Below are 21,061 nucleotides of genomic sequence, written 5' to 3' on the forward strand. Positions count from 1 at the left end.
AGCTGACCACAGCGGGGCGACAATCATCACTTCAAGGAATCATAGCAAATGACATATACAAAACTATGAAAACAACTTCATCCTTAAACTAAAAGGGGCTCTGTAACCATTTTACATTAATTAGTCACTTTCTAAACGGAATTTTCCACAAGTAATAGAACATCTGTGTGACATCAGGTGCAGAGATTTTACATTAGCTTTTCCACTGGAGGAAAATCTGAATTGGACACTTTTGTGTAGGCACAATTAAAAATGTTTACCACAACTAAAGACAAGTGGTAACAATGTGACATCTTCTTTCATTTATTTTAATGACAGTGATGAGATGGAGACATGTGTCTGAAAACTGCAAACATCTCTGAGGACTTTTCCTTGGTGAAAATTAAACATTCAAAGCAGGGCGTTCACAAGAAACATACATTTGTCTTATCTGCATCGTTTCTTCCTGTATGAACAGACGCGTTGCTTACAGTGCCGTCTGCAATGATTTCGAATCATTTGATGAAAGATGCAAAAGCACACACACAAAATGTCTAACCCTTAAAACATCACACACTATTGCTTTATTTGTCAGAAGGAATTATTGTGGCTAGGAGTGCGTTTTTTTCCAGTTAACATTACTAGCAAAAGTACTCTGTTCAAACGTTGCTGCAGGTGTAGATACTATTGTGATGGCCGGCCTCTCAGTGCCAGTACTCCACACTTTCTGCTGATGTTGGTGTAAGAAAGACTGACATGAGTGCTGGTAAAGGAACAAAGGCAGACAGTCCAGCTGAGAATAAAAGGATGAAAAGGGAAAAGGGAAAATATTAGTGACATATTATTCTAATTGACATGTGTAAATATTCTTATTACAGACTGTATAACAAAAGACAAATCTGGGGCACGCCTACACTTAATGATAGAGTTACAAAAACATCTTAAAGTGTGGTACCTCAGGAGTATGAGGGGCTCAGCAGGTGGAAGAGTTCCTGAAAAAAAATGCTGCATCGTTCAATAAAAAACAATAAACTCTATTCACTTCACAGTGTATCACTAGATTATTCACATTATTACCATATTTGTAACAACTGCTGTGAAGCCTTGAAGAAACTTGTAAAAGTCATGTTGGCCACAGTGTAGAAATTGTTCAGCGAAAATAAAACTGAACTTGAGAATCAGACCGTGAAGCACGCCTGGTGCTAAGACAGTCCTCTCTGTTCACCGTAGGCGAGAGTTCACGAAAACACTTCTAGCGGTGTTTGTTTCACAAAGCAAAAGTTTGTCTGCAATACAATCATGTAAATCCATTGAATTGTCTCATGCAGTCATACTTCAATCATCGACCGACGAATGCTTTACCAGTCGTCTTTCCATCCTTGTAGCCCCCGCCTCGCCTACAGGGAACAGACCTGTGCTCCTTCTGGCTGAGCTGCAGTGTTGGTGAAAGAGCTTGCTAGTTCCCAGCAAACTGAGAGGACTGTCTTAGCACCAGGTGTTTTATTTTCTCTGAATAATTTCTCCACTGTGGCCAACATGACTTTTATAGGTTTCTTCAAGGCTTCACAGCAGTTGTTACAAATATGGTAATAAGTAATAAATATGGTAACCAAGTGATAAAGTTCGACTGTAAAACTGGAATGTTTGGTGTCGCTCACAGTCTCTATTTTACTGCCTGTACTGAAAGGATAGCTAGCCAAACGTCTTCACAGTTAAATTTGACAGGACCCATAGTACTGTATTTCAAAATGACCAAAACTCTCTTTAAAAATAAAGCCTTTTAATCAGTCAGCTGGCCCTGCTTCTTACAGGACTTAACGTGCTGACTCGTTTGTGTCTGTGTAGAACTACTTCATGTGCCTTCAAATTGTCCCCTGGGGACAAATAAAGTTTTTTTTTTATTGAAGTTAGGGACAAAGTGTTTTTTTCTTCCCTCTTTAAAGGTGTGAGCTCCAGCATTAACTCATTGTTTCACGATACCATAGTTTGTACTCCCACAGCAGTGTTTTAACAGAGTACCTAGGTTGGTAATATTGACAAGAAAAAAATGTCAAAGGCCAAGTCAGATTACAAACTATCATTGACTTTCAGGGGTTTTGCTGTCTCACACAGTTTCCAGGTTTATCCAGTAAAAACATCTGGATCATCGAAGCCCCCGTAACAGCTGTCACTGTCTTGTTTCGTAGTACAAATGAATATTCGTGTTTAAAATATATTGCTTTTTCCTAGAACAGAAGTAAAGCAGAGACGTTCACAATTGCAGAAGACAGTATGAAGGCGCATAGTGCTCCATGCTTTCACACAAACAGACTGTAGTATTGGCAAAATTAAACACCAACCTGTCACCAGCTGGACTTTTTTGAAAGAATTTGTTGAGAACAGGAAAATGTAGGCTGATGCGTTATTGATCCTTTTAGAGGACTTTCTGTTTTGTCTTGCCTTCCTGCAATAGAGAAGTCAAAGGTCAGGAACATGCTGTAGTGGGCTGTTTTGAGATGAAGGACGCACATAAAGTGGGTCTCTAAGTTTGAGAGAGGAACACAAATCAAAACCTCCATTCTACCCTTTATCATAAGGGTACTACAAATCAGTTATTTCAACAATGCTTAACTGATGCACATCTCATTCTGACTTACCTTAAAACATGAAATACTGCATTCGATCACAAAACTTTACTTCAGCCCCATGTACTGCCAAGCCCCTCTGTTAGATCATTTGTTCACGGTGACTGTCAGATACTCACGATGCGTCCTGTCAACTGTAATCGACTCTCAGGCCTTTTTACTTCTCAACGCAGATTCCAGTATTTTCCAGTGAGAAAAACATTTGGAGCAGGATGAGTCTAAACATCAAGCAGTGCTGTTAGGAGACCACATCTGTACACACACACACTCTTATCTTAGTAGATCACAACGAAACAGTAAAACACAGAGTGATGACACATGATTTCTTGAACAAAGAGTTACGACCTGAGACAGATCACAAGAGACATTGACAGAAACTTTTCAAAAGCAAGATGTCAAAACACCGAAAAACACCATGCAATGACTCTTCTATTTGAGTCTTGCATTTAATCATACTCTGCAATCTCATACCATTTTTAAGTCAGCAGGTGTCGCTATATCGAGTTGTTTTCCACAGCACCAAAGAAATTTGAGAACATGTTCACCCTCCGTGACCTTTTGAAAGTACCTGCAGTCTGAGGTGAGAATGAGCGAAGAGTAAAGAAGTGACTATCAGCATCATATTTTCAGTGGCAGCTAAAGTTGGATCTCTCAAACCGGATGTGTTTTTTCTGGTTTGTGAGTGGACGTTATCTTGAAGAAGCGTTCACATTGTCTGTCTGCAGAATCACTGAGAGTGCTCCAGTTGTCCAAACACACGGATGTCTTAAAGAAACCCATTAATAACCAGCACTTTAACACCTAGATTGATGAGTAATATATATTGTTGGTAATACGCATTCAGATCCTTTTTTTCCAAGTAAAAGTATTAATACAACCTTGTGAAAATACTCCACTATGTGTCTAAGGGCTGCATTCAAACCCTTACGGTAAGGTTGAGCAAATTTTAACTACTTTATCTGAGGGTGGTTTCATCTACAGCAAGGCATCTTTTCATGACCTTAGAAAAACAGCCCTGTCTGCAGCTTTGTGATAATGCAATCTCCAGAAGGGGGATTATCAGCCAGACAAAGAAAAACAGAAAAATAGGCCACATTTCCTTGTTCCTTGTGAGAACAGACAAACAGGTTTCACATTACTCTCCTATAAATGAGTCTTGTGTCATTGGAGAGGTTTTGGCTTTGGTCCAGTTTTAACCACGTCTTATAAAAGCTTGCTAAACCTCTGATGAAATGTTTAAATCAGCCCTTCGGATCGGAATTGCAAAGTTGAAACAGTGATTGAGGTTGGTTAAATTATGTTTGTCATTATGGATTATTAGGACCTAACAAACACATCAAGGAAGACAGAGCAACCCCAGTTTGGTATGCTGACATCATTATCAAAAGAAACTCCGGAGCATTCCTTTGGCAAACATCCACACCTCTTTGTTATTACCGGCAAAGCCACCGTCAACAGAAGTCACCTGAACACCTGCCAGCTCCATCTCACACATCAAAATGCATACCAGCAGTCCTTGTTTAAAGAGGGGACCTTTTTAACCCAGTGTGAGAATCACTTAGTCAAGTACTGTCCTCCCTTCAAAATAAAATATGCTCCAATAGTTGATTGCTCAGGTCACGCCCGTTCAGATGCATAAACACCCCACCTATATGTATTGATCTGAATAGATATTAATTCAGTTTCTTTTATTCAACATCTTAATACACCAAGTGCATCAGTATCATTTTGAATGCATTTATTTACAAGCATTTATTTACTTGTTTTATTCTATTAATTAAATGTTGTGTTGAATGGCTAAATTTTTACATCACATGAAAACCCTTCCACACTGTGCCTTACTCGTTTATATTGTTGAACTGCATCAATGCTGATTTTAAAATTCAAATTGTTCGTAATGTCACCTTTTATTTCAAAATGTTGTCAACAGTCGTCGCCCTCTCACCTTTCAGCTAACTAAGCTAGCATGCTCAACAACTTACACCCAATTTAGCCGGTTAGCTTCTGTAAGCTTCAGCTACCAAGTTCCGTCTTTTTGCTCTTCACAGACTTTTATTTCTTCATCTGAGGAACGTCTTTAGAATCACATTTCTGCCAAGGTACCTCTGAAGTTGCTGTCATTAACACTGTCTCTTCACTTTGGTGCTGAGTAGGCTAGCTAATAAACCAAGCAAACAAGGCTAGCTAGTTATCGAGGCAGGTAGGTAGCATGCACAACCTTGGTAGTAAAAGAAGATGCTAAGTTGTGTGTTTTCCTGTCCTTACGCTGCCTTAATCAAAGCAGCAGTTAAGTAAGGGATAATGCCCGACGAGGTGTCCATAAACAGAAGTTAATGGACGACGCGGAGGCTCCGCGAAGTAATCAGAATCGAGTATTGCCCCAGACCATGGTATAAAGTTGATGATTACCCTTAGCAAAAAGTAGTTTATTCAAGTGTACTACAAGTATGCTTATACCATGGTCTGGGGGAATACTCGATTCTGATTGGCTGCAGGGTGTCCATTAACCCCTGATATATGGGGTATATATATGGGGTATATATGGGATATATACGGAGCCAACCGTCCTCCGCTGCGCGTCGGACGGTTCTTAGGCCTCCGCGTCGTCCATTAACTTCTGTTTATGGACACCTCGTCGGGCATTATCCCTTACTTATTTTATACTAAAACTGAGGCAGTATACTTGAAGTGTACTTTTTATATACTACATTTTATATACTTAAGAAAAGTATAGTGAAGTATACTTGGCTTATACTGAAAAGTATAAAGAATAGTCTAAGACTAAGTACATTAATACTTAGACTTATACTTTAATACTAAAGCTTATACTTGTACTTTAGTATACTGTGGACTGTGGCGCAAAGACTCTTGGGTATTCTGTTGTTGTTGGTGTAATTATGGTTTCTGAATGTGTTTGTGAATAAGATGATGTGTAAGACGGTTGCGGGTTAATTCACATCCGTGTTCTGTGGTTAAATTGTGTCGAATTAACAAAGATGATAAAAATGTTGGCACCGTGAGTGAAGGGGTGTTTTCCGGGAGAGACTTCCCGTCTGTTAAGCATGGGGCATGTATGAGAATAAATGGTAAATCTCTTGCTGGAAAGATACGTTACAAGTGTTGGCATTTATAATATCTTGATATAAGTACAGCAAAAGGTTGAGTCAGTTAGTTGTGCTTATATTTAATTTAGCAGAATAAAAATGTTTTTCATTGCACACATTTGCTTTGAGGTATTACCCCTCAACTTACATGTTAATAAACTAAAATGTGGACTAGAAGTATATACTTAGTACACTAGTAGTATATAGATGAGTGTACTTGATGTATACTTGAAAATGTACTTCTGTAAACTTAAAATGTCCTCATAAAGTATACTTAAAGTATACTTTTATAAACTTGAAATGTTCCAATTTAGTCCGAAGAAGTATTAGATTAGTATACTTTCTAGTATGCTACAAGTACATGGTCCATAGTATACTAGCTATACTTATACTTATACTCAAGCATACTTAATAAAATGAACTTCAAGTATACTACTTTTTGCTAAGGGTAATTACTTTGACGTTGTTTCTATAACTAACAAGAGCTAACTGGCTAAATATGGTAGCAGTTGTGGAGCTTAGCTTGAGCTCAGTTGTTAGCTACTTGCTAAGGGGCCTGATTCACCTCTGTAATGAAAAGTGGCATGAAATAAAAAAAATATTAATGCAAGTGTTTTGAGGATCATGGCCAATATAAGGTACCAGCTAAATTTGAATAAGGACATTTAAAAATTAAAATGGTATTTTATGTATGAAGGAAGGTTTATAAACGCCTATGAATTCACCCCTTTTAAACCTTTTAACTTGCCTGTGATCCTCTTGGATTTTCCCTGATTTCCTTGTATTTGGTTTGACTGTTGAGTGTTAAGTCAGTAGTATTGTCTTCCTAAGTTGCTTTTCCTTGTTTGTCGAATCATTTTGTAAACTCAGCGCCTTAAGGTGCTACATAAATAAAGTTTATGATTATGATTAAGATTATCATCCAACATGACTCTCAGTACCCAAATTATTGCAGCAGAAAACCTTTACATGTTTTGCAAGTGCTTTACTGTTCATTTATCATTTCCAAGCAAAATGTACGTAGATATAAATGCAAATATTTTCTCACATGAAAACAGCCAATGACACATACTCACTTGATTGCCTAGTGCACAGTGTACAAAGAACAGTTATGACAGCATTTCACACTAGACTACCAACATGCTTATTGCATTTAACCGGATCAGCTTTGTGTTGTGATTTCCAACACTCTTTGTTACAACTTAATAGTTTAGTATGATGGTTTATGCTGGAAAACTTTACAAAACAGTTATGTCTGCGTGACACAAGCAATCAACTTTGATCTGATGACTTATAGTTAACGATAAGTAAACAACAACAACAACAACAAAATAGGTGGTTTTAACAAGAGAGACCCCCAATCACCAGATCTATGTCCATATAATATGCTGGTGGAGACAAAAAGGGGAGAAAGGTCACATGTGTGGGAGCGGTACTGTACAGCAGTCTTGATGTGGTCATGTTTCATGTTCATCTATGGCCGCAGATGCATTGGTATTGGGTAATCATAGATGTGCTCATCTCCCCATGTGCCTGTGCAAGAGTCCAGCCAGCTGCTTTGAGGGAAATCCTCAGTTATCCCCTGTGCGTCCTCCTCTTCGCTGGACGCTGCCACACGTTCATCCTCTAAGCTTTCCAGTCCAGTGCTGTCCCCCCTCAGACGAGACTTTTCCTCTATCTTGTTCCTAGTGTTGCAGACTCGGCAGACCCTCAGTTTCTTAGATGGATGGATGTGCTCAATCACTGATCTGTGTTTGGAGCATGAACGGCACACCAAAAAGCCACATTTTCGGCAGTGGTGTCGACGTTTGGTCGGTGTGAAGTTTTTGAAACAGCGCATGCACTTATGGGCGGCTTGGTCTGGGATCCAGGTCACAGCAAAGCTGGAGCCAGGTCGGCAGCTGCCGCCCTGCAGCAGGCTCGACCGGCTGTCTTCAATGTGCTCAATCCAGGCCTGCTTCTCCTCCACTGAAGTGGCGGACACGAAGAAGGACTTGCATGGTGTACGGATCAGCCATTGGTTCTTCATTTCCATACCGTCCTCCATGTCCTCCATCTGGATGTCCTCTGAAAAGACAGTGAGGATGGCATAATGAAAACAATGCAAAAAAGCTTATGGATCGTCCAATGGCACGTCCAATGAGTCAAATTTCTGTGTTTTCCTACAACAGCAACTTTAAGCAACCATTTTACCAATAACATTGGATCATATTTTATGAAGAAACGGTGGTTTGAAGTAATTAGGTATATGAGTTGCTTACCTAAAGGGATGATCTTCATTTTTTTGTACCAGCGGCCGTTCACAATGATGCTGCCGTACACCAGCACATCGTTGAAGAGGAAGAAAACCTTCGGCTGTGGCTTCCGACGGCCCTGCTTCATCAGACGGCCCCGTCCTATCAAAACCCGACCTGGTTTGGACAGAGGCCTCCCGGATGCACCAAACGAACTCTCCACCGCCTTGATCCGCTCATAGTTCTCCTTGTTAAATGTCGACAGGTCCATCACGGTGACCTGATACCTGAACAAAGTGCCCTCTGCAGAAGGCGGAGTGGATTTATATAAGGCCTTTTTGTCCGATGACGCAAAGTGGGACTTTCCAAATATAGACTGATGACAAACACGTTGTACAAGAAGTGAGAGAGAGGGAGAGGCATGTGGAAGCACAATTCGATTTTTTTGTTTTTGTTCAAAATAAAAGGCTCCCCTTGGAAATTCAGAGAAAGCAATGAAAGCAAAGCTTACTTGGGTACTTTTTGGAGATACTTGGGCTTCACTTGAGCATTGGCATTTTTATAGCCGACTACTTTATGCTTCTACTGTGCTACATTTCAGAGGCAAACCCTGCATTTTTGTCTCTATTATCAGATACAGCTGCTAGTTACTTTTTGGAAAATGTATTTGCATACAAAGCATATCAACTTGTATTATACAGTACATTGTTGTAGATTAAACAACCAGCAGCGTATGAAGCATCTCCTAAACCATAAATAATATTCAAAAGATGACTTTCATGAGAACTTTTTGATGCTTGAAGTTCACTTTATTTGTAAAATGTTGAATCTTGCACGCTGCTATTTATGAAATACTTACCACTCCTATAAGACTCAAAAGTTAGACTAGCAGCTGTGAGCCCATACTTATAGCTACAGTGGGACATTGAGCTCAGTGCTAACTAGACATGTCAATGCTTACATGTTCATATTTAGCAGGGAGAATGTTTATCATGCTTACAAAAGTAGTTTAGCAATTAACACAACGTTAAATTACAGCTGAGGCTTATGGGAAGATCATGTCAACATGAAAAGTCAGACGATGACCAAAGCTATAACAATCCATCCTGAAGGGAACATGAATGTCAGTACCAAAGTTCAAGTCCAGAAGTTACTGAAATTGCCTACTTCCATCTGGACCAATGGGGTTATGATGGCCAGTTGCCAGGATACAGTGTGAGCAGTTTTCGGCGAACCAGAGATACGTCCCAGGTGGATGTTTGTACCAAACGTGGCATATCAAGCTCACAATATATGCTTATTAGCCACCATTCACATCAGAAGGTGGAGGGGATGACTGACAGAACGGCCACATCACTGGATATTTAAGGATATAAGGAGACATTTGCAGCTGCTTTTATGGCGACCAAAACTGGTATTTTGGGCCAAACTATGATGTTTTCCTGACCCTCACCGTGTTTGTGTGTGTGTGTGTGTGTGTGTGTGTGTGTGTGTGTGTGTGTGTGTGTGTGTGTAAACCTAACCGGAGCAGAAGCACAGTGTGAAACCAGCCTTAAAACAGCCGCATGCCTTCTGTCATCATCATTTCCTGCTCATCTGTGGGACTATTATACAATGTCTGGCAAACATGCCCATGTCATAATGTAAGGGGAACTCCAAAGGGGTTATGCGGGCTGAACACAGGCGCTGGTTCACAGTCTAGAATTTCATCTGGTCTAAGTTATAGAAACTGATTAAGTAGTTTAAGGACTGGAAACAGGTGCAAACTGCTAGCCTGGCTCTGTGACAAAATGAACCAACCAGCCCATCTAACGCGGACTAATTAACATGTGTGGCAAACTAAAGTGTGTAAACCAGTGGAGGCTCCAGGTTGTTGGCTTTCATCTGGCATGAACTACACGTCACCGTTTTACTGGGGGTTTCAAGTGAAACAGCAAGTTAGGCCTGCTGTTTCCGCCTGTGTTCAGCGTTTGTGTGTGCTAAGCTAAACTAACAGGCTGCAAGCTGTAACTACCCTGCTAAAAAGACAGCATGGACCAGCACCAAAACACAACATATGCTGGTCTTGCTAGTGACTGGTTCCCATCAAGACCAGCATACGTTGTGTTTTGTTGCTGGTTAGTGCTGGTCCATGCTGTTTTTTTCAGCAGGGTGGTCTCATTAGTTTATGTTTTGTTGACAGTTGTTATAGTTTGTTAATCTTATCTCTTATTTCTTTTTCTCCGTTATCTGTCAGATTGCACTGGTAAAGAGGCCGCAGATAAAGTGACGTGGGACGAGGAAGTAGCTTCACCTGAGACTAAGTTCATAATAGACTTGTTTGACAGCACTGTAAACATCAAGGCTAAGTGGGCACAGAGTCATGCTGTCACAAATACAGGTCAGTAAACAGTGTCAGGAAAGAAAAATCTTTCGCCACATTTACCACATGTAGCACAAATATGGTAACTGATGAACCAGGAACACTTTGTCAGGCAGGAGCTCTGATTAAAAGAGGAACAGAACAGATGTTGTTCCACATGTTTCTCTATCCTTCATCCATGTTAAGAACTGTATTAGACTGGATCGCACTGAATCGGCCCCTATTAAGAATCTATCATCCCTGAATGGTATCGGAGCATTTGTATCTAGACGCACATCGAATGGTCATACAAGGAAGAGATGCACCTCCCTACACTTCAGCACTGGCTTCATTTTTCCAGACCAGTAAGCTCCGGCCATATTTCATTCACTTCATTTCAACACACAGTTATTCATAGGGCCTTCTCCAGCTATGTCTGTGACACACATCCAACTATGACTAATCCACTTCTTTGAACATCAGCTAGACTGACATTGCCAAGTCGCTCTTAATCCATCCCGTGACTTCAGTGGTGAGCGGTGCAGAGAAACGCGACTGTTAAAAAATGAGCTTTCATTGATTTTTGGAAAACATGGAAATTAGAGACACGTGTGCCCGGAATCTCACATCAATTTCATCTGGAAGCCAAAGATCCTACAGTAAGTTGCATGGTTGAGAAGTGGTATAATAATCAGGGGGGAAACAGATTATGTGAGCTGTGGGGGGTGAAAGCTGCATTGTTTGAAAATGTATATAATACACTATGGATTGGCCATTTACTGTATGAACTGTGGTGTCTTGTCAGCCCATGGCTGTATGCATGGCACACTCATTCAATGAAACAGCCGAAGGACTCTTCATATCACTGGATGTCACAACAGGGACACCCAGTGGCCACAACTCGTCAAAGCAGTAAGTTAGAGAGTAAATATAGTGCTCAGTCATTCGGGATCAGAATGAGCAAACACACAGCACAGGTTCATTTGTCTTTATTCAGTTTCATCACGCTACTCTACGGGTTAGGGGAAATGATCGAATCACAGTGGGTGGAAAATAAATTCACATGAAGATATTATTCCTCCTGCTCCACATCACACACTTTTTAGCTTGCTTACGTGCTTTGGGCTTGACTATAAAGGAAAAAGTAGAGCTCAAAGGTGATAATTCTAATAATAATGATAATAAAAAAAGTAGTAAGGCTTCTAGTAGGGGATCGGTCCGTAGTAGGCCGTGTAGGCAGCGATGATTCCCTCAGTGTCCATCATGTGCTCGCAAGCCAGGTTGAGCTCACACACTTCTCTCAGGCTGAGTGGAGAGAGAGGAAGAGGTAGACGTTAATCACGTTATTCCACTTGGTACCGCTTTAAGTCGTGTATAATCTGATGTTCGTCTCAAGAGATCACCCGGCAACACTATGAGGACATCAGGGGACTCTGCTGTACATGCTGTTTCATGTTCTGATATGTGAGTGCACTTGTGTGTTTAATCTTATAAGTGATGTGAATACAAAGGGGATTTGAAAATACCTCTCCAGCTGAGTGAGGGACAGCTGTCCAGCCGCTCTCTTCTGTCTCACCACTGCGGAGGCCTGGTCCCTCTCCACGAACATACCTGCACATCATGCACAGTTAACTCAACTTTGTCTCATCATGGCAACACACAAGATGTCTGTCAAACGAAATTCCAGTTTTAATTAGCAGATGTGGAAAAAGTACACACTGAGGTACAAGAACTGATTCAACTTCTTTACCCAAGTAAAAGTAAGGAAGAAGTACAGACCCAAATGTATAAAACTAAGAAGCGCCCCCCTGAAAGACGTTTCTATCGGCCATTTTCTGTACAAAACTAACTTAACCTTTGCGTTGTTTCGTCTGGCTACACCTGCCGTACGTCACCTGCACTGTTAAAATCAGTCAGGTGTTGCTGGGAAGGCGGCCTGCAATGACTCAAAATAAAGATGATCACTGAGATGCATCAAAATAACTAAAGTAAGAACAAGCCTGTTTCGAAAATGTTACAGAGTACAACTGAGCACAGCTATTTGTGTTAAGATGAAGGGAATACAAGTAAAAAGCTATGAGCAAAATAGATACTCAAGTAAAGTCAGTAAGTACAGTAATGAAAAGCAAATCAGCTGAAATCAAGATGTTGCAGTGTGCATAACAGTTTTTATTATTTATAACAAATCAGATTGGTATTAAACAAAAATATTGGGTTAGTGTTTAGAATCTAATGATCAGGAACTTTCCTTTTTTGGTTTTGGCGACATCTTTGGACATAATAATACGATAGTGAACTTTGTTAGGTGCAGTACTACCAGATGACTGTGAGAGCCCTCGATTCATCCTCTGCACTCAGCCATAAAAGTAGCAGGAATATCTCTAACAATTCTACAGAAACAGCCAGTGTTCTCGCCGACGGTCTCCTTTGCTTATGTAGGTCAAACAGAAGGATCAGATTTTAGGTGGGGCTGTTTCAGAAAGTCTTAAAAGTTACTTGTGGTATATTTGATAAAGGCGGCATCTGAAAACCTTTGGAAAATCTCTAACCTTCTTACCTAATCTTCAAGTTCAGTATTTAAAGTCGTGTTGAATTGACTCTGATCAAAGGTGCACTATGTAGTTTGGGGGAAGCAACTTAAATCAGAGGAGAAAGATCTTTATTAACTGATTTTGTATGCCTAGACAAACCAAATAAAAAAAAACAGTTTTCGTGACTGAACAAACTGAATGATCAATCTGACCTTAAAGGACGACACGGTTTCATACTGCTTCACTTGATTTATATGTGGCGGACCCCGCCACCTTTCTCGCTTCAAACAGTGTTCCGGAGAACCTTTTCTTCCCCTGAGAACAGCTTGTTTATTCAATTATGGAGAAAATAAATATTTCTGAGTTTGTATTATTACCTCATTTATTTTGTAAATATTAAAATTCCCAAAACTACACAATGCCCCTTTAATGTAACATTGACGATGAAGTCAAAAGTCATGGTCTTACCCTCATCAGCAGGGTTGTCACTGGCAGGCTGGGAGCCAGTGGAGGCATCTGAGGGAAAACATATGAATAATGATGATTGCTTTTTTTCCGTTTGATGCAACTTACCGACTTTATTTACATCAGTACAAATCAAAGTCATTTCGCTGGGTCTTAAGTTGTAGTTTGCATGCAAAGCAACAAATCATACATTGTTTTAATAAAGAGCTTTTTGTATACACACTGCTGTATATGCACACAGCTCCTACCTGAAGTCAGACAGATGGCTGCCAGAGAGCAGAGAACCAGGAAGGCCAGAGTCTTCATCTTTCAGCTTCTTTCTTCACCGTCTGTATTATACCAAGCAACAAGTCGGACCGGAGACTTCCAGCTCTGTCACTCCTCTCTTTCTCTTTCTCTTACACAAATATATACATAAATACACAGTGGCTTTATAGATGTGGCCCTCACTGTGACATGGGCATGTGATTGGTTAAGGAATCGTGTATCACACTCCCACATGGATGCAGAGATACACACCTCCATAAAACATCATGTATGCAACTGCTGATTTTATATGTGTGTTTGCATCATTGGACACACACAAACACACACAAACACAGAACGCTTCCAAAAGGAGGGTATTTGTCTTAAAGCACAGGTGGTGAGACAACAAAATTGGGCGACTCGCAGCCATAAATATCAGAGACTGGAATGCGTTTCAATGAAAACTGTTTTACACCCGACACCAGATTGTCCTTGTGAATCGCTGCTTGCATGTTCTGTCCCCTACATCTTGTGTAAAGACATGCGTGCAACACTAAAACACCACCAGAATACTTCCTGTGAGATTTAAGTGATACAAATAAAAAGTGAGATGAAACCTTAGGAATGCAATGCCAGCTGGCAGCCTGGAGAGGTCAGAGTTTTACAGCGCAACCACAGACTTTTTACTTGTAGGTCTGTAAGAATATGAGGTGGAGAAAACCGTGTAATGCAAACTGAAAGGGAAAAACCACCGTCCCACAGCATGTGACATGATTCTAATCCGAGGCCTCTCTCCTTTATTGCAGGCCGCAGTGATTTCCTTCATAAAGGAAGCAACATTTAGAAACAAACACAGAGTGTTTGAAGATTAGTAGGAGGGCAATTTTGAAATGTGGGACGATATTTTTACCAAAACAAGTGGGTGGTTTGCCTATAAAGTGGCGGAAAGCTACCAGAGCAGAGTGGAACATGTCATTTCATTTTAATTAAAACACAACTCACCACTAAAGACTGTGTTTGTGTAATCTTTTTTAATCATTTCGTATTTGCTTGGTTTATTAGTAAGGGGTAGATTCTCCTAATGTTGATACCAAATTACAGTTTAACTGTGCTGTTAAATTTCCTAAACCCATCCTTTAATCTTGTTTAATTTATGATATGAAAATGTCTCCTGCTCTTCATGTTGTTTTTTCCGACTGGACATTTAGATTCTGGACGGGTCCTGACGGTATTATATGGTATGTAATTTCACCGTCTGGGTCAATGCTGGTGCCTTGTCTTATTTCAAGGACAGACTTCATGGATCCAACCTCAGGACAACTTTAATTGTGCACATTTGCGGCCTTGTGGCTGCATAGGAAAACAAGCATCCAACATGAGCACTGTGCCATGCTGACATCTACAATGTGCTGACCTGTCCTTTTCTGTGTGACTGTCTGCAGCAGCGAGGACACTGATACACAGATGTGTGGTGCATCGCTCAGATTCCTTCACACATTAGAGGAAACAAGCTCTTGACTGCATATTGAAATCAGCAGCAGTTGTGTGCTTCCAGTAATCAGTGTTGTTGTTTAACCCCTCAACAGGACAGGGGTTGATAAGAGCTCAATTCATTCACTTCAGTATTCTACCTACGTGCAGAGTTGAGGTATTTTCATGTTACTTTTCAGAGAGATATTGTACTTTTTACTCTGCTATGTATTTGACAAATATAGTTCCTAGTTGTTTTGCACATACAGATTTCAAATGTAACACAGATGATAGACTTATAAAGTCAAACACATCTTGAAACCAGCGTGTCTGGCTTACAGGTGCGTTTACCTCGGGCTGTTTCCAATGTTGTCAGCAGCTCCACCCAAGAGACATCTCTTCCTCAGTCTCTTTGGGTCTCAAAAAGTAAAAGTATCACATATAAAAAAAAAACGTTCTCAAACCATCTATCATCCACCGACAACTGCTGGACCATGCTACCATAGCCAACGGCAGTGGTGGAAGAAGTATAAAGATTTCTTACTTTATTTGAGGAATGACTGCTAGCTGCTGGTTAGCATTAGTTAATGAGTAGATAATGATTAGTTAATGATAAGTTATTAATAACTGAGTGAGAAACAAAACAAGAGCAACATGATAATTAGTGAATAATTAACGAGTACTTCCCTGATCTTTCCTATTTTCCTTTGATCATAGATAATAATTAATAACTGGAGAGCAGAGCTGGAGATCCTATATTAATGAATCATTAGTTCATTATTAAGTCATGAATATCAGTGAATTGATCATACTGACCACTTTCTTCAGCAGTGGTCGTGATTTACTCTGACCAGCTGGTGAACAGCACAAAACCAGTAACAACTTATTCATTACTCATTACTTAAAGATTAGTTACTGTTTGTGTGCACCCCAAGTGGTCATGCATAATACTGAGTAAATACTAAGTCGTCCCTCATTACCTCATCATTATCGTACCATTACTTGTTTCCCTTCTAGTAAAGTGGTCTCTAGTGGTTATTGAGGTCTGAATCATTACTTCATGAGTACTTGTACATGAGAGAACGAGTCTTCTTTTCCCTTTCATTTCTAAATCTTTCCTCACTCGTTTTTTAACTAGTCACAAGTAAGTCTATAAAATCAAAATTTGCAGTATATAATTGGTTAATAGTTTACTAGCAAGTAGTTCCTCATTGGTTACTAGTTTGTCCCCTTGTAACTTCTCAAAATATTGTGTCCCTTTTTAAATTCTATTAAATACTCCAGCACAAGTCCTGCATTTGACACCCTTCTAAAGTAAAAGTATATATATAATCAGTATCAGTAATCAGTAACAAAAGTAAAAGTACTCACTGGGCAATAAAGTGTTCCCTGTTTTTGGATCAGTAATATTGCTGCGCTAATGTGTATGTTACATTTCGCTGCTGTAGATGTTTGAAGTTGAGCTAATTTCAGTTATAGAATGTAACTAAATACATTTACTGTAAATCTTGTACGTAAGTCCAATTGTGAATAGTTTACTTAAGTATTTCCATTTTCTGCTACTTTATGCTACTTAAATTTTAAGGCAAATACGATTACGACATTGCTAGTTACTTTGCAGATGGTCCGCTCCATCAGAGTAGCATATTTTTAGAGGAATTTATTTGATCTTAAAAATGAAAACTGATTCAGAATTTATCTAATAGTGAATATCTAATCGGATATTGATAATAATATATGTAAACATGTGTATAATTGTACTTGTACTTTTGATTCTTGTGTACATTTACTATCAAATATGCACTCTAGTGCTATTCATACGGGTGACTTTCACTTTTACCAAAGTAATATTTGAACTATCTTTACATTTACTCAAGTATGACTTTTGGGTTCTTTTACAACACTGGTTAATTTTAACTGCTTAACATACTGCTGGGAAGTTTAATGTACATTAACACATTCTATTCTGTGGGAACATCATATGTTTGTAGCACCGTGGTCCTGTATGTGTCCTGTATGTCTAAAAAGTCAACTATTTACAAACTCAGTTTGTTTTTTTGTTTTGACAGAAAATGTGTAAATGTGCTTTGTTGCATTTCACCACTAACTAATGCTATATGAAGTATGAAAAATGTTGCTTATGCTTTGATGCATCAGTATAAACTCACAAGCCTTTGTGTAAATCCCTGAAAACAAATAAGGACTACATATTTGTCTAGCTGGTACACCACGTCAGTCTAGCCTTTAAGTGTGAAATTGGCAGTGGCGCTGAATACCACATGTTCTCACACACCCATGTGGTAAACAGATGGCACAAACAGGATTAAGACAAAACCCAATTAAGGGAAATTTATTTTTTCAAATCAAAGCAATGGAAATAATCACTGACAGCGCTGTTGGCCTAGATAAACGGGCGGATAGTGTGAAAAATGGTTAGTGGATAGAAGGGGAAAACATCCCATCAAGCTGATAAATGCCGGGCAGGTGTGATAATAGTGGATAAAAGTTATCCTGAGATTACACAAGAGATGAGCCAAGAAGTTATACGTGTGTATAATGACGGGCTGCTGTAACATATGAGCCACGTTGGATGCCTCTTTGATTATAAAATGGGTTTTTTTACATCCGGGAGATGCCACAGAAACAACTACATAAATTACACAAAAGTTGCAATATGTGGAATGAAGGAGGGCACATTCATTTGCAGATAACTCTGCATTCGACGGACGGATACTAGGAGTCTAGTATCGGCGAGTCGCGGCTGGTCTCTGAGGTGTATTTCGGGCGCCAAAGTATCTCTGGTAGGCCTGCTGGAAGCCGTGGCGATAGGCGTAGAAGCGGCAGGGCGAGTAGTCCTCACAGGTCTCTGCACGCCTCTCCGCCGGAGACTTCACCTTCCTGGGGAAGAAGAGTGGAGGGGAGGGCGGATATTCAGGCAGACAGAGATAGTTAGAGGGGAGGATGGTGAGGACAAGGAAGACAAAATGTAATCAAACGCAGACTTTTTGTCTTTGTTTCGCTGCATTTTCCCCCAGCTTCAGGCTCTGCGAGCGTATGCGGATGTTTAATAGTCTAATTAAGTCTTGTCTTAATTATCTTCTGTCCTGAGTGTGCATTTCCCTGCCTGTTTCTGTGGTCTTACACATGGACAAGATAGAGGAATGTGCTGTGTGTGCGCGTCTGCGGATGTGTCTTTCACCTCATGAGGTTGTAATTGTTGAGGCCATTCCCTCTGGGTGGGCTGTATACGTTGCCCCTCTGCGGCGTGATGAACGAGTTGGCTTGGTTCGGGGGCACAAACAGATCTGGAACCACAGAACTTTACTAGACAAAAGCCCTTATTTGAATCAAGTCAGGCATGCCCATCGTGCAACTGATTTGAGTCAGGTGAAATCAAGGGGGGGGGGGTTATGTTAGCGGAGGGTAAAAAAACGAGGATTAAACACACGTTCGACTGAAGCTGAGTCATATTTGTTAGGAGTGCATGCATGTTTTTCCTTGAACGAGAGACAACTTTTAATCACCTTCAATGGATTCTGTGCTTTCATGAGATTCTACGGGAAAAACATGGAACCGGGTTAATCATAAATGTGCGAACCGGATATATTACATGTTATGAACGGATAATGGTGATGATCTAGAAGTGAGGATGTCGGGGAGGGTCCGTACCATAGCAGAGGCAGACCGAGACCGCAGCAAAGAGTGCCAGAAACTGAAGAAGGCTCCTCATCCTGGGGCTGGAAAAACAGGAGAAAGGTGCTTTAGTGAGTCATGTCAGCGCGCAGTTAAGAGAGGAAGAAAAACGAGAGGGGAAGACAGAGAGGGCAAGTGGCTGAGATTGTGAAACCGTGGGCAAACAGGAAAGAACCACACGCTGTGAGTGGCAAACTTTCTAAATCTGTTTCCTGTGGTTTTGTGCATATGAAGGCCAGGACTGCTCTATAATGAGCTGTCCTGTATACATACATCTGTACATTGGACGGGGGAACAAACACAAGCCAAAGTTATATATATTCATTAACATATATATGGATGTATTGATATAAATGTCTAAAGGTATTTTCAGTGCACTGGATGCAAGTCAGAGCCGGTCCACAAACACCTTCCGGCAGCTGGAGGCTCAGTTTGTAGTATAGGAGGATATCTGCCTAACTCATAGACTTATGCAGGATGATAAGTGGTGATTATAAAGATACAGGTATTCTGTATAGGTGGCTCTGCATAAACACATCTGCTCTCAATCACTCACACATGTGGCCCACGGTAAGGTGTGTGACACCTGTACAAACAGCAGTCCCAGATGTCTTCAGAGCCCCGACACACACGAGCACACACACACACACACACACACACACACACACACACACACACGTGCGCGCTGTGTTTGCATGGCTGCGCTGCAGAACAGCTTTCATCCCCGAGTTCTGTTTGTGGGATTTGGACGAGATTCTGTTTCGGCAGCCCTCCTCTTCCCCATCAATAGCAGCTTTCATTATACATAAACACACGCACACACGTGCACGCGCACACACATACACATACAACTTACTGGCCTATGCTTAAATACAAACACACATGCACACACAGAGCTCATAATATCATCCCCTCAGGCACATCTTGGCTTTAGTCGAACTCAGACTTGGGCACAGAAACAGCAAGCCTCAGGCCTGAGGTTCAGAAAAGCAACTTCCAAAGGCTGGCGATGACTTTAAGACGTGTGTGTGTGTGTGTGTGTGTGTGTGTGTGTGTGTGTGTGAGAGAGAGAGAGAGAGAGAGAGAGAGAGAGAGAGAGAGAGAGGTGCTGACAAAAGTGTCTATGAAGTTAATGTCTGTCTGACTCTCAGCAGGGGTCCTGCTGGGTTCATGTTCCCTGCAGGCAGAAAGTGCCCACCTCATTGGAAAAAGCCACAGGCATGATGCTCGACAAGCACAGAGGTTACATATGAAGTACTCTTTATACACACAGACAAGTACTGTAGGCCTATTGTGCTGTAAGGATTAAACACTGCAGCATTATACTAAAAAAAAATGACAAAAATGCATCTCTAGAGCATCAGCTAATGCATCAAATCAGCAGTTTTCCACTCGTTTGGCTTGTTCATACGATGTAAGCTACGTCTACATTTCAGCTGTTGTTAGTTAAAAGAGATTATCTGCTTCCATGTACTCACCGTAAAAGACAATTATGGAGCGAGAAGTCTTGAAAAAAATATCTGTGTGTATTCTCTCCCGAGGAATATTTCCTAATTCCTCACAGCAAGGCTTTTATATACTCACCTCTCCGCCCCCCACCCCTTCATTTCTACCCACCACCTCCCCTCAGCCCTCGCCCTCATCTCCTCCCTCCTCATACTATCAGTCCTCTTTTCCACCATTTAATCGGACCAGGGTATTAGCTCACTCTCTCCCCCGTCTCCCACGCCTTCATACAGAGGGAACAGACGAAAAACAAGCGGGAGGTAAACAGAGAGAGAGAGAGGGGAGTTGAGGGGAGGCTGGCAAGGGGACGACAAACCTGCTTCGTAGCAGGTACATGATAATATTCACTGCTGTTTGCAATACGAAAAGACCATCCAGCAAACAGACAAAACATGGAGTGACTCCACCTTTTGGCCCTCATGTCTTTTGGAAAACATGTGCAGTGATACATGGTTAGGTATTTTGTTTGTTGTTTCGGAGAGCAGACTCCACTGATCATTGTTTAAAGGAGGGACTATCCCTTTAACTTTCATGAATGGAAGCGGTGATCTCATACTGCACAGACCATAAACTCTATGATTCTGAGTATAAAACACCATGTCAGTCGTCTGTCCAGAGTGCCGCAGGAGTGGGTAGATAGATGGGTACTTTATTTATCCCGAGGGAAATTCAAGTGTCCAGTAGCATACAAAATACAAAACATACATTAGAAATACATTAAACATACATTAAACTAAAATTAAAAACCCTAACCTTAAGAATAGAATAGAAAATAGAATAAAAGATAAAATATAAAGTATTATATATATATATATATATATATATATATATATATATATAAAATGAACAGTAGCTGCAGTAAACAGTG

General features: G+C 40.6%; 3 protein-coding genes across 4 annotated transcripts; all 3 read right to left on the reverse strand.

Moving 5' to 3' along the window:
• Window positions 1–6,677: 6,677 nt before the first annotated feature.
• Window positions 6,678–8,242, reverse strand: LOC115575936 (pleckstrin homology domain-containing family F member 2-like). Its single transcript, XM_030408367.1, has 2 exons — window positions 7,969–8,242; window positions 6,678–7,774 (listed from the first exon to the last, which is right to left on the reverse strand). The coding sequence occupies exons 1-2, from the start codon at window positions 8,210–8,212 to the stop codon at window positions 7,182–7,184; spliced, it is 837 nt and encodes a 278-aa protein (XP_030264227.1). The 5' UTR covers window positions 8,213–8,242; the 3' UTR covers window positions 6,678–7,181.
• A 3,013-nt stretch (window positions 8,243–11,255) lies between these two features.
• bglap (bone gamma-carboxyglutamate (gla) protein) lies at window positions 11,256–13,691 on the reverse strand. Its single transcript, XM_030408441.1, has 4 exons — window positions 13,527–13,691; window positions 13,282–13,329; window positions 11,809–11,893; window positions 11,256–11,587 (listed from the first exon to the last, which is right to left on the reverse strand). The coding sequence occupies exons 1-4, from the start codon at window positions 13,582–13,584 to the stop codon at window positions 11,485–11,487; spliced, it is 294 nt and encodes a 97-aa protein (XP_030264301.1). The 5' UTR covers window positions 13,585–13,691; the 3' UTR covers window positions 11,256–11,484.
• A 3,626-nt stretch (window positions 13,692–17,317) lies between these two features.
• Window positions 17,318–20,306, reverse strand: mgp (matrix Gla protein). Of its 2 annotated transcripts, XM_030406578.1 has the most exons (5): window positions 20,166–20,306; window positions 18,664–18,731; window positions 18,519–18,548; window positions 18,194–18,299; window positions 17,318–17,892 (listed from the first exon to the last, which is right to left on the reverse strand). In XM_030406578.1, exons 2-5 carry the CDS (start codon window positions 18,722–18,724, stop codon window positions 17,736–17,738), a joined length of 354 nt encoding a protein of 117 aa, XP_030262438.1. In that variant the 5' UTR covers window positions 18,725–18,731; window positions 20,166–20,306; the 3' UTR covers window positions 17,318–17,735. The 2 variants fall into 2 exon arrangements, with proteins under 2 accessions (XP_030262438.1, XP_030262439.1); XM_030406579.1 differs by lacking the exon at window positions 18,519–18,548 and having other exon boundaries at window positions 20,166–20,294.
• Window positions 20,307–21,061: the final 755 nt, after the last annotated feature.

This window comes from Sparus aurata, chromosome 23 (assembly GCF_900880675.1).
Source record: "Sparus aurata chromosome 23, fSpaAur1.1, whole genome shotgun sequence".
Lineage (NCBI taxonomy): Eukaryota > Metazoa > Chordata > Actinopteri > Spariformes > Sparidae > Sparus > Sparus aurata.